Here is a 16,145-nt window from a genome sequence, read left to right as displayed (position 1 = left end):
TTGTAGGAAAACCTAATTGAGGCACCAACCTAGGTAGATTAAAGAAACTACACATTTTAGGATACAACCTAGTTAAGGCACAAACCTTAATGATGAGTAGGCTCCATAGTTTTCTAGGCTCCAACATGATTGAGGATCAAACATCTATGGGGGCACCAACATCCTTCCTCAACTACTTGTGGACCTTTATTTTATATCATTTTAAAAATTGATCCACTATCATCATATGTGGTTAAAAAACATTGAATCATAAGTAATGTCACATTGTTTTTTATCTCGAATCCCTGGCACGGCATAATCTTCAACCACAATTATTTCCACAATTTAAAAACCATTTCTAGTGTCACAACATGAAACCGCTATATTGTAATCAATGTTACAAAAATCATATTAAACAATGTTATTGGTTATCATATTGTTTTCCCATACTCTGTGAGTACACCAATTTGGTTAGTCGATCCCCTTCTCAAAACCTATTTTCAAAATGTATCCAAAACTACTACAACCTTCTCATAGCTTATTAAAACATACAAAAGGGAATTTGGTCATCAAATAACTATTAAAATATTATTACACAACTTTGGTTACATTCATATCTAAGCCCTGATTTCCCAACTCCTTCCAAAATTAAATTTTCATGAATATCAACCACAAAAGCTCTCAAAACTATATGAAATTATATAATAAATTAAAGCTTCTAAAAAAGACCCTTGTTGGCTCCCTTTTATAAAATAGTATTTTCCATTGCGAGTGTTATAAAAATAACATTGTTGACTTCTCTAATTATTCAATGGAATGAACTTGTTAAACAAAAATTCGACTCCATTGCCACCGGGGGCGCAAACCAAGGTCTTGGTATGGACACGAAAACTTCACCACCAAAATAGTTGTCCATAAGACTTGTTTGAATACCGTTATGGCTTCCTCTTCATGTGAATAGACTTATATCCAAAGGATGGAATGGGGATTCAACCCTGAGACTAATCAAATGGCTCATATATCAACACCTATTACGTGCAGGCTATATATATGTTTAATCAAACCATTCTATGGTTGCCATATAGGATGTGGCCATACATGGCCTAATAAATGGAGGTCAATCAAAATTTTTTTGGCCATGTACTCAAACCATAAAATCAATGAAGTGAAGTCAATCATGCCAAACATATCAAACCACTGGATGAGCTAAAGAACACAATGCAACCAATCGAGCTAGAGTTATGAGAGTGAGACCATTCTCCTTCGGTTTCTTCATACCCCATAGCCCTGACATCTTTGTTTCTTTTTCTCCTGAAACCTCTTTGTTCCCCATTCAAACACTCCATTTCACCTTTAAATCTCTGAGAAAGCCTATGTTCTTTCAACCCTCGAGCGCTAATTTTTGATCGACATATGACTGTGGTAACATGACCGCGTGCCTACCCCACTATTCCTCACCGTTAAATCCCCATCGTCGATCACACATCACACGATCTAATGGTCTCTACCTTTTCCCCCTGCACGTTAAACCTCATGCACATTCCCCACCATCCGACCATCCACCACGCGATCGAACGGTAGTTGCAAGCCCCACTTGCGCGAGCTGGCCACTCGTTAACACACGGGGAAAGCGGTTTCTCGCCCATCGCGGAAGCCATGTGTCACAGTTATATTGCATCGCACGGGTTTATACGAAAATCGCCGCAGCTTCAAAGGCGGTGTGGGGAATACTACCCGCTCATGAAACCACTATTCCCCGGCCGTCAATCTCCGCGCACCTTTCACGCCCGTTCGCCGTCAAATCTGCCCGACCATGATCGAACGACTCAAAATTGTCTCCACTCGCTTCCTCTCGATAGCTCCCTCTGATTCAATCCCAGTCATTCATCCGCGCAATCCGATGGCCAATAATTGTTCCCGTCATATTTATGCCTCCGCCATACTGTCTGTACCACCCTCGATTGTTCTTTAACCCCCAACAACTGTATTTAAGGAAGAAGATGGACGAGAAGAAAAAGGACGGCCTCAAGCATATCAAAGCATTAATCAGTCATGGAGCTTTATACAGGTTACACTCTACCTGCCCAAAAAGGCATGTAGAACACCAGAGAAGGTCAAAATTCATTCATGAAAGCAACATAAAGGTCAATTTGTTCATTAAAACATTCAGATCATAGCAGAGACTCCATCAAAGAGTTAAGGTGGTTGGTGGTCCATTATGACCCCTCCACGCATAGCACAGCAGCAGAATATCTTTCTAAACAAACTCTATATATACCCAGAACAGAGATGTAATGAAGGTTGATGGATATTGTTTTGATGTAAAGTTTAACTTCTAGAGACTGTAACTATTGTGATACCTGTAGCGTCTGGTCTTCATTCTCATCTAATAAAAGCTTCTTTTGTTGTTAATTGCTCACTTTCCACTTCTTCTATATCCTAGGCCGTGTGTGTTATACATTTTTCATGTGCTCTTGATGCTTAGCATTAGAGGGGCTGTCATCCCACCTCTATGTTAGAATCTAGTATGTATTATTGAAGGTGTATGCAGGTTTCTATTTTCTTAGTGCCAGAGAGCTGTCATCCTGTCTGTGCATTAGGAAATAGATTTACAGACGTTTCTACTGGTTGCAGCCGGCCATCACATGGTCTTGTGCATCTGCTGGTGTGGTCAGTGTTCTCTATGTTCACCTATTTCTTAAACTATGAGTAATTGGTGGTCTAAAGCCTTGTAGTCTAGGGGTGTTCACCCATGTCTAGGGTTAAGCATAGTAGAAGTGGTTATCTGGCTTGAATATGCATCATTCCTTCCATTCATCCACCTATTTCCAACATTTTTGTTGAGTTTTTAATGTTCCCGAGCATCTCTGAGATACAACCTAGGAGAGTTTCTTGGCATGATAACACCCACAATATAAATGGGCCAACACAAACATGCCCATAAATTTTAGTACTAAAAATTATTTTCGGTTGACATCAAGCCATCTATATATGAATTTGATAAGCATATGACCACACAAATCAATGTGCATGTGACCAATGATAATAATTTATCTGAATCACTCCATATGAGAATATCATATGACTCAATTCTTAGGATCATTCATTATTCACATTATGACATCCTCATGCCACGCGAAGTCGTGAGGGGCCCCACATGTCACCCATTATCATAGGTTTTATCAATCATAAAGTGCCAAATTTACTTGCCACAATGGAGCCTCAAGTGGCACCACATCATCATCATGATGTCATCTTCTCATGTGTCATGTTGACTTTGTTATCTACATCATTTCTTTTGTCCTATCATATTATGCCATGTGTTAATGCATGAGTGGCCACATTCTATCCACATCATCTTATCTATCAAATCACAAAGTGTCATCTAGCTCTAAATAAATAGTGCATAGGTTTTCTTATCTTGGTCTTCTAATCAATGGGAGATGCATAGTCTTTAAATGTGTTAAAGATTGTGCAATTTTTCATTTATATGCCTAGTTAGATTAGCTTACCATGGATGCGCCAAAAAGGTGCACACTTTTAACGCATTATTATTTTGGGTGTCTACCCTATAGTTTGGGCCTCCAACTAGGGTTGAACTTCAAATGGCCATAACATTTCATCTAGGAGGATATTTTCAGGGAAGAATATACCGTTGAAAAGGTATTGACAAGACCTATCAACCATGTCGTTTATAGGATGATTTAGATAGCATAACTACTTCAAAACTTGAAATAACTTCAAGCACCTTTGTCTTCATTCGATGAGCTCCTATAACAAACCAAACTATCATAGTGGTTCATAGAGAGTCCTACTACTTTCTTAGGCATCATGAATGGTATTTTTACTATCTTATATTTTTTCTTTGACATCAATGACATCCTGTTGTCATCAATGACAACACAATGCACAACATATTGTTCCTCACTCCTTTATTTTATTCTTTACTACCTTTTGCATCCATTTATATTAGGTTTATAGTTTATCCTTATTTTCATTTTTTGGTATTTTACCTTGTTACTTTATTCTTCATAATTCATTATTTATCTTGATTACTTATATTCTTCATACATTTCTATTTATCCTATTTTATTAAAATACATAAGTGTTTTTCTTTAATAAGATTATGATATATGTTAAAGGAACCAACAAACTTTTCTTATTCTCTAAACTAAAAGTGACTTCCCTCATCCTTATGTCTCATTTTTCATTGTCTCACCACAGTCATGGTCCCCAAGTTTAAAATGAAATCAATGAAACCATGGTTTGGATAAATGACATTATCAACTCTACAACTTTTAATCTCATAGGAAATGTTGGATTTGAGTTTAGAAAATTATTGGTGAGATTAACATACTTTGGAACAAATTATTCAAGTAATTAACACCAACCTAGATCTATCTTTAACATAATATGCTAAGATTTATAGGGTTGCATAGACTAAGAACACTGCATTAGACATATAGAGAGAGTGAAGAGGAAGACAAACGACATTTTCAGTGATAATCCTATCAAAACCCATGAATGCTAGTTAGTTTCAGTGATAATCCTATCAAAACCCATGAATGCTAGTTAGTTTATAACATATGTAAATATCATTTGTATTTTTAATTATTACAAAATATACATATACGTGTAAGTTAACAAATATTTCTATTCTAAGAAAATGTTTTTTCTCCGTAAATGCTAATTCTATTAGAAAGGTGAAAAAATATGTACAAAGAGGTCAAGACCTCAGAGGAGGCTGAAGCCAGTCCTCAGCCAAAAAAACAAGGATATTACATTTCAGCCCTACAGCCAGATTTACAATACAGACTTCAAAGGTTTTGCTTTGGTTCTTGACAAACTGACTAAATTTACCAGACCTACAATCTTCATGGCCTGCATTGACTAAAAGCACAAAATAGCCCCTGGCAAAATCATTTGTAATACAAAAAATGAAACCTGGATTTGCTGTTGTTACTGCCTGAAGCTTGAGAATAAACCCGACATCGACCTCTAACTTCAGACTCAAAAACATAAGAACAAAATTACAAAACATATGAGCTAGAGAGACACCTGGCAAGAAGGAGTTGTAATCAATCGGCATGACTTGGCAAAGCTGGCGTGTCCTCCTTTTCCTGGCTAGTAGAAGCCAGCCAGGTCACGAGACCGTCTGCGTCCAGAACTGACTCACCATCAGGATGAGTAACCAAGTGCATAACCCCAAGTTCTCGTTGAGATGGCCCGCATACTAAAGCATCTTCCTGTATTGGAACCGTCTGCTGAGGTGCTTCCGAAGCAGGGGCGTCCTTCTGCATATGGTCCGCATGATACACTCTCCCTGACAAGTCCCCTAGCAGAACACTGTCATCCTGAGAAGGTGAGGAAATGGAAGGAATCGAACTAGACTGATTGCTCTCTTCTTTTGAGACAAATATTGTAAAATTGACTGTCACTATAGGCCTATTGAGCTGACTCTGGAAAGAAAACCTGGAGGTCTGATAAGAATTGTTCGGAAGAAACCTGTCCTGATCCAAAGGCGGAGAAGAGGGAGGAGCTAAGGCAATAGGAGCGACAATCTGAGTCGCAAGTCATGAAAGGCTTCCTTTATTTCCTGAGTGACTTCCCCTGCGCAGGATTCCTCATCTGCGCAGCATGATTACAGGGGCAGAGAAACTGGGAGAGCAATTGAAATAGAGCAAACCAAAAGAAATGAAAGCGCTAAAAACTTCAGGGCGTCTCCAGAACCAATCAAACATCCATACCCAAATGACAATACAGCAGGACTGAAGCGGCTTAGCTTCATAATACCCTGAGACATTAATTGCGTTGCGCGGATCCATGGCACTGAGCCAGAGTGTATGCAGAGCAGCCATGCTCGAAATGAATTCTAACCAACTTCGAGGCTGCGCAGGAATTAATTCTCCTGCCCTTAACTTGTTATATCTTCCTACGGCATGTACCATGCAGTCCTCCCGCCTGCCATCCGTTAGGCCAGCTGTCTGTCTGGCAGATTTCCTCATTGAATGCTGGAAGAGTCACCCACATCCGGGTGAGTATTCTTGATCTGAGACTTGTCCCGAGTGACAATTTCCTGGACTTTGGCAATCTGGTCCTCAGAAACTAGGCTGGCAATAGTACCTTCAAAGTAGCCACCCTTAGCTTCCACTCCAAGATTGGCAAGAAAGTCAGCGAGCTTATTTCCTTCCCTTCTGGTGTGTTTACAAGAGATTGCTTGATGCTGAGAAAGCCAGTTGTTGATCAGCTCCAGCCTCTGGGCCATTCTCCAACTGTTGCTTACTTTGTGAATGGGAGAACCGTGCATAAGTTTTATGATCATTCTGATTATGATTTGCGAATCCCCTTCTATAATGAGAGGAAAGAAACCTTTTTCCTGGGCTAATTTGAGACCTCTCCATAATCCCTCCAATTCTGCTGAGTTATTGGTGTCCCAACCTATCGAGCCCATGAAAATGCATTGAGGATTACCATTATGATCTCTGAAAACTCCTCCATATCCTGCTTTCCCTGGATTTCCCTTTGAGGCGCCATCAAAGTTAAGCTGGAACATGTTAATGGGTGGCGGAATCCAATTGCTTAATTCCTGTCCCTGCATTGTGGGGTTCTTTATACTGATGAACATTTGGTTTATCTGAATCCCCCAATTATCCCATATTGTTTTTTCCTGAGGTGAAGTGGGGAGGTCTTCTGAGTGCCATTCTCTAATTAAGAGAGTCTCCATGATGTTCTGATGAAGTTTATTCCAGATTTGCTCTAGAGACATAGATTGATCTTTGAAAATTCTTCTATTACGCTCTTTCCATATGTTCCACATTAATAGGCCAGGTATAAGATGCCACAGAGTATTAAGGAGATTGCTTTGAAATGGCTTTTGACTCCAGTTGCATATAGTGGCTTTAAGATCTCCTTGTACTCTGCCCTCTTTTTGACAGCGAAAAGCGACCTTCTCCCAAAGTTTTCTTCCAGTTTGGCATGTCTGCATAAGATGTATGGCTGTTTCCTCCTCCTTCCTACATATTAGACATATAGATGGACCTGAGAAGCCTCTTTTTCTAAGATTATCCCAAGTTAGAATTCTATTGTGACAAAGAAGCCATAAGAATGTGGAGACCTTCGGCCAGTTGGATGTGTGCCAAATTTCATCCCAAAGTTTATCTTTGTTTAGCCGATCTTGGATTATTATTTTATACGCTTCCTTTGTGGTAAAAATTCCTTTCTCTTCATAACCCCATCTGAGAATGTCCATTCCTTCTGAGATAGTGATTTGCCTCTTTTGTAATTCTGTATTGAGATATTGCTTCGTTTGTTCAGAGCAGTTTAATAAAAATTGATTTGCATTTTTCCATTGCCTATGCTCTTGAGTTGTAGCTGTTCTCCAGAATTGGCTGACCTTGGCGTATTGATTAATCTCCCATTCTGGAATTTGATGATCTTGTAGAATGTCTCTTAATCTTGGTAACTGCTGCCAGGAGTCTTCCCAAAATCGCGCAGTTGTTCCACTTTTAATTTCCCAAAAGCTGTGTTCTTGTATGAGACTTCTGTGTTGTATGGCCGAATTCCAAAACACCGATCCCGTGCTTATCTCTGTCATTCGTATTCGTTCTTCCATGGGACAGTTGCTTGCATATTTAGCTGTCCAGAGAGAGGCCCATGGAGTGTTGGGATGGGCTAGCCATCTCCACCAAATTTTTGCACCCATTGCTTTATTACTATGCTCAGGGTCCCTTAGCCCAATACCTCCTGCTTTTTTAGGAAGACATACTTTATCCCATTTCACCAAAGCCCATTTTCGATTTTGACCTGAGCTTCCCCATAGAAAGTTGCGTTGAAGATTCTTGATTTCTTTGAGAACCCATTTTGGGGCGGCCAGAATGGAGAATAAATACAGGGGCATGGACTGAAGGACCGCTTTGATGAGAACAATTCTGCTAGCCATATTCAGAGCTCGATTGGTCCAGAGGGTGAGTCGAGTCTCAAGTTTTTCCAACAATTGCTTCCAGGAAGAGTGTTTGAGAGCTGAGGCCATTAAAGGGGCGCCTAGATACTTGGAGGGCAAGGAGGCAATAGTGAATCCCAGAATTCGTCCAATAGCTCTTTGGGTAGGCACAGGGGTATTGAAGAAAAAGATTTGGGATTTAACTCGATTAATGAGGGCTCCAGAAGCATCAGAGAAGATTGACAGAATAGATTTGAGGAGGCGAGCTTCTTGCACTGAAGGATGGCCAAAAAGCATATTATCATCTACAAATTGCTGGTGGGAGTAAGCAGGGGAATGATTGAAAGAAAGGCCTCGTATTTGCTGGGCTAGCCTAGCCGAGGTGATACTTCTACCCAATCCCTCTGCCATAATTACAAAAAGGAAGGGAGACAAGGGGTCTCCTTGCCTTATACCTCTGGAGGGACGGTATGTAGCTGAGGGAATACCATTAATTAAAACAGAGAAAAAAGCTGAAGATAAGAGGTTAAAAATCCATCTGACCCATGAATGTGCAAAACCAAAGGCTATAAGAATTTTTTGAATATAGACCCAACTGAGACTATCAAAAGCTTTGGATAGATCTAACTTAAGCAACATACCTGGCTTCTTGGTTTGCTTTAAGGAGTGGATTATCTCATGCGTTAGAATAATCCCGTCCGTTATTTGACGCCCTTCGACATAACCCGATTGCTCGGGCGAGATAATCAGAGGGAGCAGCGGCTTTAGTCTTGTTGCTATTACTTTTGAAGTAATTTTATAGATGATATTACACAAAGCAATTGGTCTGTATTTGTCTGGAGTATTGGAATCTTCCCCCTTTGGAATTAAGGCTATGAAGGTGGCATTTAACCCTGGATACATCCATCTGAGTGCTCTAGATTCCTCCACTACCTGCCAGACTTCATCCTTTATCAAGTCCCAGAACTTATGAAAAAAATTTGATGTGAAACCATCCGGACCCGGCGCTTTCCCTTCCTTCAGGTGTCGCACTGCTTCTTCAACTTCTTCTAAGTTGATGGGCTTGATGAGAAGACTGTTGTGTTCCTCTGTTATTATCCTTGGTATGTTCTTTATTAGCTTGTTGATAGCCGGCATTCTATTTATATTGGGCTCCTGATGCGCTTTCTTAAAGTAACTGAGGAATTCCTCTTCAATGCCTTCATGAGTTTCAATTTTATCCCCCTGTTCATTTTTAATGTGAGAAATGTAATTTATCATTCTACGCTGCACCGTTGTTTTATGAAAAAATTTAGTGTTCTTTTCTCCATTTTTTAGCCATCTAATCCTTGATTTCTGTCTCCATAATATTTCCTCCTGTTTAGCCCTTTCTATAATTCTAGATTCTATGACTTGCTCCTGCTTGGTTAATTCCTCCGTGCGCCCTTCAGTGATGATGGTTTGCTGGATTTTCTTCATTTCTATGTTGAGGGTGGCTTGTGCCGTAAAGATGTTGCCAAATGTATTATGATTCCATCTTTTGATTACCCCTTTAAGATGCTTGAGTTTTTGCTGAAACCTGGACATTCTGGTACCTTCAGAGGGATTGAAGTGGAGCCAAGTTGATCTTACTAGCCTCTCAAAGTCCGGGTGAGTTAACCAGAATTCTTCAAATCGAAAGGGACGTTTGAGATTGTTACCTGGCCTGTTCCATTGCAGTTCGATAGGCCAATGATCTGAACCTGAGATAGGAAGTATAGATGCTGTAAATTCCCCTCCTAAGTGAATTGCATTATCTGAGATGAGGAACCTGTCAAGACGCGAAGCAATCTGCTGCGCTCCTTCTCTTTTATTACTCCAAGTGAAGAGGCCATTGCTTGTGGGAACATCCACCAGCCAGTTGTTGTGAATAAAATTTTTTAGTAGATTGCCATCACTATTTGCTCTGCTTCTGCCTCCTTGTTTTTCTTCTATGCTTGCTGTCATGTTGTAGTCACCTCCAGAGATCCAAAGTGGATGTGGCCTGTCTAAGTTGAGTTCTGACAATGTATTCAGGATTTGAGCTTTTTGAGCTGTATCCTGAGGAAAGTATACATTTGTTATCAGCCCATAGATATTAGTACCTAAGAGATGGAAGGTTGCCTGAATGAAACTTTTATTAGCTTGTATATTATTTAATTGGATGACTCGCGCATCCCAAAGGATTGCAAGTCCTCCCGAAGCTCCCTGAGCATCAACAGCTACTACGTGCCCTCCTGGCCAGGCTTTCACTGCTATTTTTTCCAAAAATGTTGAACTGCATTTCGTCTCCTGCAGAAAGAGTATACTTGGTTTTTCTTGCATCAGCATATTTTTTAATAATCTACCTTTCCTGGGGCTATTGAGCCCTCTGATATTCCATGATATCAACTTCATTGAGAAATTTGGGGGTTTGCGTTGAAATACTTGGTCAGTTTGGCATACCTCCCTAACTCCACTAATATTTCTCCAATCTTGATGGTTCTCTCTAATGTCGTTTTCCTCCCTCTCTTCTTATTATCCTTGGTGATAAATTTGCCATCCCATGGACTTCCTATTTGGACTCCTAAAGAGTATTTCTTCTGTGCTTTGTTCAAGACTTCTACTAGGTTATCCACTTGCCGTTCTGGTATTTTTTCAAAATTCCTTGTTTTGCATGCTAGTTCCAGGCCTAGTATGTCCAACTCCCCTATGTCTAAAGGCTCCGGATCTTCTTCCATACTTTGAGGTTCTTGGGAGGTATCTGCTCGTTCCTTTGATAATTTTTCATTTGGCACCGTGTATTCAACATCCATTCCTTGTGAATGCCATGAAGTGGATGTAGGTTGAGATTGCATGTTTGATTGTTTCTGAATCTTCTTTCCTATTTGCTCTGAGGTTTCTCCTGGTTGTTCTGGATCGGCTTCTTTGTCCTTCTGCCTGTCCTTCTCCAGATCTTGCTCATCATTTTTGGCCAGTGCCTCGAAACTATTGCTAGTTGTGGGCATTGTCTTATTAGCTGGATTTGCCTTGGGATTACCTGTTGCTTTCTTGTTCCCTCTCCTTCGATTTGTTACCCTAGTGAAGCCGTCTGTTGTTTGATTATCTGAACTATCTTGGGATGAGGGTTTCTTATTTTGTGGACAGTCTCTATAGAGATGCCCTATATCATGGCATTTCCTGCACCTAAATGGTACATGCTCATAGTCTATAACTTGAATCCATTCAGAGTCTTCATGAAAGAAACTTACCGTGTCTGGCAGCGCTTGCTTGAGATCCATATAGACACAGATCCGAGCATAGGACGTGTATCTACATGATTTTGTTTCTTCTGCAATCTTTACGAACTCGCCAAGAGCGTTCCCAATCTCTTGTAGAGATTTTTCTTCCCAGTACTCCCACGGCATTGCATAAATCCTTATCCACACTGGCGCATAACTCAAGTCCTCCTTATCTGGGTTGAACCTTTCGACCCACGCTTTGAGATATAATCCTGTGAAGTTGAATAAATAGGGACCCCCGTCCAATATCCTATTGCGATCTTCCAGGCAGTTAAAAACTGCTATAAAGAACCCCTTTTCTCGCAGGTGGGAAGAGATGTGCCCCTTTGGATGCCATTTAGCGCTAATCCAACTTCTCAGCGCTTTCTCCGTCGGCCATATTCCTATGAATTTACCGATCAGCGCGTGATCTCTCATGTACTGTATCCTAGCATTGATACGGTGACTTGGGAACTCCACCCTTGGTCTGTGGGTAGCTACTGGCTTACAAGTTGAAGAACTTGCCCTGCTTCTTTCCTCTGTTTCTATGTCCTTACCCTTCCGCTGATTCATTTCCAGAGTACCGCCGCTCAGTTCATTGTCATTTTCCCTGTCTTCCGTGTGCTGTGTCCGCCCGTCCGTATTGGGGGGAGGCACCTGGCCCTCCCCCTGAGGAAGTTGCATTCTTCTTTTTCCCTTATGGCCGCGTAGCCCTGATCACCAGTCCGCCTGAAACTACCGTATGAACCGAGTTTGACAGGCCTGCCGTTGCAGGTTTCACAGAAACCCTAGTTTTGGTAGCAGCGGTCGTGAAGCGATATTCTAAGAAAATGTTATTTTAATGTAGTGCATTAAATTTAGTGTATATTTTTTTATCATTTCTATATAAATGCATCTAGAAATTGATATGTATATTAAAACCAATGTGTTAAAATTAGTACAAAAATGGAAATAGAAATAACAATTCACATTGAATTTAACATGTACCTCTAAATCAAGACGTTGATTTCAATCTATACTTTTTATCATTTCTAAATGAATGCATTGAGAAATCGACATGAATACATATTAAAAAAAAATAAAAAAATCATGGAAATAGAAATAAATATAAAAATTGACATTGAAATTGAAATCGAAATTTGAAATACAAATGTAAATTGAAATTGAAATGTACAACAATTATGTAGATGTAATATTGAATGGAAATAAATATTGATATGTATATTGAAATCAATGCATTGATGTGTACATGTTTTGATTTCAATGTACATTTTTCATCATTAAATATTGTTACATTATTTTTATTCAATTTATTCATCATGTAATTATTGAAATATACTTGTACATAATATAAGGAAACTAAGTAAATTAAAATTGACCATATCTATCTCAAACATGTACATAAACATAATTTTCATCATCTAAATTTTTTATTACTACTAAAAACCGAGGAAGGTAGATTAGCATTATTATATTAATCATTTCATTTTATTATTATTTAACATTTGGTTCACTAAACATTGTTGTTAAGTTCATATTATTTGGATTCATAATCATGCAAATTCCAAATGATCATGTCCATCACACATACACAGAGATATATATACACTTAATAATAATTATCTAAAAATTCCATGTTGTTGCACATGACTGCACATGACTGGAAGGATTGTAGATCGATATTAACTGTTGATCTATATTGCACTCGGAGGGATCAAGGTACAAACCTCTATTTGAATTTTGCACTCTGAAAGGATGCTTGCACCTTGAAGGATTTGATCCTTTGATCCCTCTTAGTCCATAATAGATCCGTAGTTAAGATGGATCTACATTGGTTCATAGAAATTTGAGTAAGAGATAAATCTGTCAGTCATAGAATTTCCTAGTCACTTTTCTTTAATAGTGTTTTACATTTTGGTTCAATTTATAACATGTTTGTTTATAGTTTAAATTGACAATTAAATCCAGATTAATGTTACTTAGTAATAATAATTTATATCCATGTAATATAACTCTTTTATATTCAATTAATTTTATAGAAAATATTATAAAAATTTATTAAAATCAGAAATTTTAAATGTAAATTTTACATAAATTCTATTTCACCTTGAACTTTTTCAAACAACTTTATTTTATTTGTTGATTATTCCATGATAGTGGATTATTATCCTAATGATAAAAAATGGTTAATTACTTCCCAATGATAAACTTTACCTTGAAGATCCAAAACTTTTAATTAAATGAAGAAGCACACATTTTCCTCTTTAGCAGGACGTTTACCAAAACAAATGATGCCCTCTCAACCTCATTATATGCTCCATTGTCAAATGGTCCTTTGCGGTGGATAAGCATGTTCTTTACTTTTTTCGATTTATGTACGTGTTGTCCGCTGTTTTTCGATTTCTCCCTATATTGAAAGCTCAGGAAATTTCACTTTTGAAAAGTTAACGAGCACATACATCACCCTTGAATCATTGTGTTTCGGAAAGAACGGCGCATGATGTTTGACGTTCATAAATATTTTTGGGTTATGTTTTAAACAGCATGTGTCATGTACATATGTCTTGATTCCATGAAAGGCTGCTTTGACAAAATGGCCGTGCAAGAGACGCTCACATGGATAGCACTGTAACACCTGTGTTACAGCAAACACGTGTTGTTTTAATGCCTTTTTCCACTTTAACTAACATTCTAATCAAACCATATGGATAGCACTGTAACACCAGTGTTACAGCAAGCACGTCCTTTTTTAATGCCCTTTTCCACTGTAACCAACATTTCATCAAACCACAAATATAATATAATCTGATCTGATCTGATCTCTACTTATAAAATATATATACAGATTTATTTTGTTTTTATGATTACTATTTAACGATGTGTAGATGTATATACTTTACGGGATGGAGAATGCCACGGTGTGCTAAATTAAATTTAGATTGCCCTAAAGGATATGCATTGATAAATTTTAATATAATTATGAAAATTTAATTTAGTTAATTATGAGAAAAGAGAAATTTCAAATTATCTGGTTTGAAATTACTTTTGGGTTTTTTCTTTCAATTGAAACACTTCTATTTCATAAGGTCATTGAGCTTGATAAAAACGGAATAGAATAAATTCATGGAAGGTATGAATTTTTTTTTCAGTATTAGAAATTACTTAAATAAGATTATATTAGAAATATTGGTAATAAATGACTTAAGTGAAACTCCACTTAAATTCGACTCAGTGAAACTAAACTAGGACATTTGAATTGAGGATTTTGACACCTAACAGGAACTAGGTTCTCCAACACTCCCCCTTAATTACAACCACATAAAAAAATTAATTAAGATACATGTAGGTCTATGTCTCACCTAGGTTTACAATTAAAAAACTTGAACTTCTTTTCTTCTTCCAGTTTTTGTAGCCTCTAAATTGTTTCAACTTTTTCTCTTCGTTGTATCCTTCAAATCTTAGTTTCTTCATTTTTTGATGGAGGTCTTCCATTCTTCTAGGCTGGCTAAACATACCCTGGACGTCTTCAAAAGAAGACTTATATGTGGATTGCTACGATATATTGTCTTTTGTAGTGCGTTTTTCATCATCAATCTACTGCAACATAAGACCATAATATAATTTTGTCTCTTGAGGACTCCAATACCTGAAAATTTCATTAACTTGTTCACCATCCAAGCTATCTTCAATGTTCATTTTTGCTTCTTATATGCAGGCTTCATGTAGACATGTGTTGCAAGCCATGCTTCAAGGAAATTTAACTATTCTTCAAAATCATTTTGTGTACCTGCACACTGGAAATCAATGTTAGAATTAAAAATATTTGTAGAACTAGATTGGTTATGTTCCTTCTACACTGCAATAAGAGCTTTCTTCTGTTGTGCTTCTTTCTCTACAACTTTTTATGTCTCTTCCACTTTTGTACTACCCTGTGTTGCTACAAACCGATTGTCTTCCACTATCTCACCAAATAGCATCATGTCAATATGATGTTTTTGTTTCATCACATGCAACCATTAATCATTAGTCAAAAAATCTTCATGAAAGTTTACATCTGCAATATTAATTGTTGGATTCACCATAGCATTGACTACTCCAATGGAAGCTTCATTGTCCTCAGCAAGCTTTGTTGCTGGATTCACCAAATTTTCATCAGTAAGCTAAGTTGTTGGATTCAACAAATTTTCATGAGCAAGCTTTGTTGCCGGAATCACCAAATTTGCATCCACTTGTGGTTATGCACAATGGGGTTCACAAGCATTTTCGTGCTCCTTTTCTACTTCTACAAATTCTTCACTCATCATCCACTTATGGCAGTGGGTTTCACTAGATTTTCATCTTGTTGTAGATCTACTACTATAGATCCACCTTAATCTTCAACTTTAATACTCCCCTTTACATCAAAACTCCTCTCAAGGGTATCCCAAACTTCCTTAGTTGTCTTGGTATTTGAAATCAAAAGAAGCCTCTTGAATTTTCCCATTTATTGAATGTTGGCTCTAACAAGAATAAAAAGCCTCCACTTCCACAAACAAACGATTCTACAAATTTCACAAAAAAAAAATGCTTTCACAAAATCTTTTACAGAAAATTACTATGCCCAAAACGGATTAGAACAATGCCCTTTTTTAATATTCTTTTTCAACAAAAAAGAAATATGCAACGCCCTTTTCTTAATATAACAAAATTGAATCAAATACCACTTCGTAACAAATTCAATATTTTATTTAAAAAACTTTTAAAAAATATAACAAAGCCTCATTTTCTTTTAAATCACTCTTCTAAAAAAATCATCCTTTTCTTCAACGAAGAACTCTTCATATTATATAACCCTTTAAATCACTCTTTTCTTTTAAATAAAAATGTCCCCTTTTCTAAAATATTAAACTCACGATCATGAGTTTTCGTGGATCGTATTCCTTTAGAGCCATAACACAGCTGCTGGTACCACTATCCTGCGTCAATTGGAAAGCGGTGTAAGGAAACTCGAG

The 16,145-nt window shown here is 37.9% G+C and overlaps 1 protein-coding gene across 1 annotated transcript; it reads right to left on the bottom strand.

The window, feature by feature from the left end:
• Window positions 1-5,980: 5,980 nt before the first annotated feature.
• LOC149232895 (uncharacterized) lies at window positions 5,981-10,246 on the bottom strand. The gene is made up of 3 exons (XM_089382033.1): window positions 9,530-10,246; window positions 8,560-9,142; window positions 5,981-8,394 (listed from the first exon to the last, which is right to left on the bottom strand). The coding sequence occupies exons 1-3, from the start codon at window positions 10,244-10,246 to the stop codon at window positions 5,981-5,983; spliced, it is 3,714 nt and encodes a 1,237-aa protein (XP_089238159.1).
• Between the last annotated feature and the right edge of the window lie 5,899 nt (window positions 10,247-16,145).

This window comes from Pinus tabuliformis, chromosome J, assembly GCF_031772625.1.
Source record: "Pinus tabuliformis cultivar Carrire ecotype Pingquan chromosome J, CPIR1, whole genome shotgun sequence".
Taxonomy (NCBI): Eukaryota; Viridiplantae; Streptophyta; class Pinopsida; order Pinales; family Pinaceae; genus Pinus; species Pinus tabuliformis.
The sequence above is the reverse complement of the archived record's forward strand: the minus strand, read 5'-3'. Positions and strand labels throughout refer to the sequence as shown.

What these genes read in the sequence shown, in the direction of transcription:
- LOC149232895 (XM_089382033.1), bottom strand. Translation starts at nt 10,246, where the DNA reads ATGCTGATGCAAGAAAAACCAAGTATACTCTTTCTGCAGGAGACGAAA. An exon ending in ACCCGGACTTTGAGAGGCTA is followed by an intron (nt 9,143 to 9,529) that starts GTAAGATCAACT and finishes AAAAATGAACAG; the next exon opens with GGGGATAAAATTGAAACTCA. An exon ending in AAAGCAAACCAAGAAGCCAG is followed by an intron (nt 8,395 to 8,559) that starts GTATGTTGCTTA and finishes GTATTCCCTCAG; the next exon opens with CTACATACCGTCCCTCCAGA.